The sequence below is a fragment of the Apis dorsata genome, unplaced genomic scaffold, assembly GCF_000469605.1.
Source record: "Apis dorsata unplaced genomic scaffold, Apis dorsata 1.3 scaffold_88, whole genome shotgun sequence".
NCBI lineage: Eukaryota > Metazoa > Arthropoda > Insecta > Hymenoptera > Apidae > Apis > Apis dorsata.
The window spans coordinates 1,430,260-1,432,667 of record NW_006263386.1 but is presented as its reverse complement, the minus strand read 5'-3'; the positions used below and the strand labels follow the sequence as shown (position 1 = coordinate 1,432,667).

At 28.1% G+C, this 2,408-nt stretch overlaps 1 protein-coding gene across 1 annotated transcript in view; it reads left to right on the top strand.

The window, feature by feature from the left end:
- The window catches only part of LOC102676718 (kazrin), a 34,307-nt gene extending 33,828 nt beyond the window's left edge, over positions 1-479 (top strand). The window contains exons 14-15 of the mRNA XM_031508525.1: positions 1-136; positions 227-479. The exon at positions 1-136 is cut by the window's left edge and continues 1 nt beyond it. Coding sequence (XP_031364385.1) covers positions 1-136; positions 227-449 — 359 coding nt within the window. The 3' untranslated portion in view covers positions 450-479. The remainder of the gene's footprint in view (positions 137-226) is intronic.
- Positions 480-2,408: the final 1,929 nt, after the last annotated feature.

The window sequence follows — 2,408 nt, the reverse complement described above, 5'->3', positions numbered from 1 at the left end:
TGAGCAGCGCCAGAAGCAACTCACCGCCACCCCCGCAACTGCCGCCCAGACCCATCACAGGCAACAAGAGACACCGTAGGGTGAAGAGCATAGGCGACATCGACTATATAACAAGCGCGGCAGTGAGCACCCCCGTTTGACAGGAGGGTAGGCCCCAACATTCGGGGCCTTATAGAAGCCTGAGCGAGCGAGGATACTCCTCGTCGTATTCCTCTTCGCAATACGGCTCGTATTCAGGTTACAGTAACGTTCTACACGGCGACCAGTACCAATATCAACAGACTGGTAACTATTATCAGTTGAAGGGCGGTTATTACTCGCCGCAAAGCACCGGGCCGCCATTTCCTGGTGTTCAAAGATACGGAAGCTTGGCCGAGGAAGCCTGGTCGTGCACCACGAAAGACGATTCCGACAATCCAAAGCCGACCCCTAGGACTTATTTAGCTTAGCTGGCTTCGAGAATGTACACGGTGACGTGTTATTATACAATGACGATTCGCGACGAATCGTACGATCTCGTTTCCAACGGCGTTATTTATTATCGTATTTTTCGTTGGTGATAAATCGGGTGTTACCTGAGCTGTGATTTAGCTTGGAACGAGAACTGGGATTGTTCGATGATTGATGATGAACTCTTAACTCTTTCACCAATGAATCGATGGTTTGATGATTTGTAAGAGGAATGTTTGAATTGATGTACATTTTTGATGATTTTTCGAGATTTGTCTTGTTATTGTGTTATTATATTTGTAACTTGACTCATGCAACTTTGTATGATACATATTATTTATAATGTATTTTAATATTAAATTATATATCATCATATGATAGGATATTGCAACAATTCTCTTAAATCATTCGAAATCTCTGATTCAATTAAAAGAGAATTCATATTTTTTATTATAAACACAAATTCTAATACATAATGTTTATAATATATCATCTATTTAAAAAATCATAAAGCATATTATTAAGTCTATATTATCATTCTTATTTCGTACAAATAATTTATATTCTGTTATTATATAAAATAGTAGATGTAAAAACACAAACTATATTTCTGTTATAATAAAAATTAACATAAATAATAATTCAAATTATCGATTATATTATATTATACATTAATATTATTAAAATAATTCGATAAAGGTGAAAGGGTTAATTAATTTTAATAGTATCATATCGTGGTATCAAAAATAATCAGTATATAACGATCAAAATAATTATGTAACAATCGGCAAACTTGAATGAAAAAACCTGTTGTGCCTATATATGGGGACATAAGAATAATAATCATCTATTTCGAAACTATGATTAGTCGAAAAGAAACTTCTAAAAATCTATCGTATAAAAAAGACTTTAACAAGAAACCTCGACTCTGGTCGTATTACTTTCGAAGGATTTGAAACATTGTCACAAAGAATTATTCCATCTAATTTCAATTAATTTTAATAACACGAAGCGAATTATCCTATAAATTAATTAAATGCACTCCAAATATATATATCTAAAATCATTTTTGTAGTATTTAATCTATTAAACGAGTTAATTCGTTATCTGACTTACAAATATGTTAATATAATATAATGATATGAATATCTTGGTATAAATTATTAATTAATAATAAATTTATTTACTTGGGAATTCCCGATTTTTAATATGTTGTTTTACATTTTTATTGCGTGTATAAGCAAAGTATTAGATTAAATGTTTAAAGTTTTAATTTAAAAATAGGTTAATATTCATTGAGTTCCATTTTATAGTTAATTATCATAAACCATATTTAAAAAAAAAAATTTGTTCATTTAAGAGAAAAAGAATTTTCATTTAAAAAAGAAAAAATAAACATTCAAAGTTAAACAAAATTTAAGATAAAGATTAGAATCTTTTTGTAAGTCGTTATGAATAATCAATATATTTTAATTAAATACTTGATTATTAATTTGATTGATTTTTTTTATTTTAACAGAAAAGAATTACAATTTGTTGAATTTTAAAAAAGACAATTTTCATAAATATATCAAATAATAAAATTATTTATTGAGAAAAATGAAAAAATTATTTTGTTTAAATATAATGTTTATTTGAGAATATATTTACAATATATTTATAATATTTTACTATATTTTTATCGTATATTTTAATTGTATTTTTACTTTTTTCTTTATTTTTTATTTTTATTAAACACACATTTCAACGAAGTTTTTATACGACTAATTAGAAAAGAGAATTGTACATCAATTATGTGATTTTTCGAGTTTGAATTTTATTCCTCATTCCATTTCAAAATTTTCATTTATATAATAACATAATAATAATAGCCGCGTTCGTGCACATAATATCAGTCACCTTTTCACATAATGTTAGGAACTTATTTAATCAGCATTGAATTCTAGAATTAATTATAA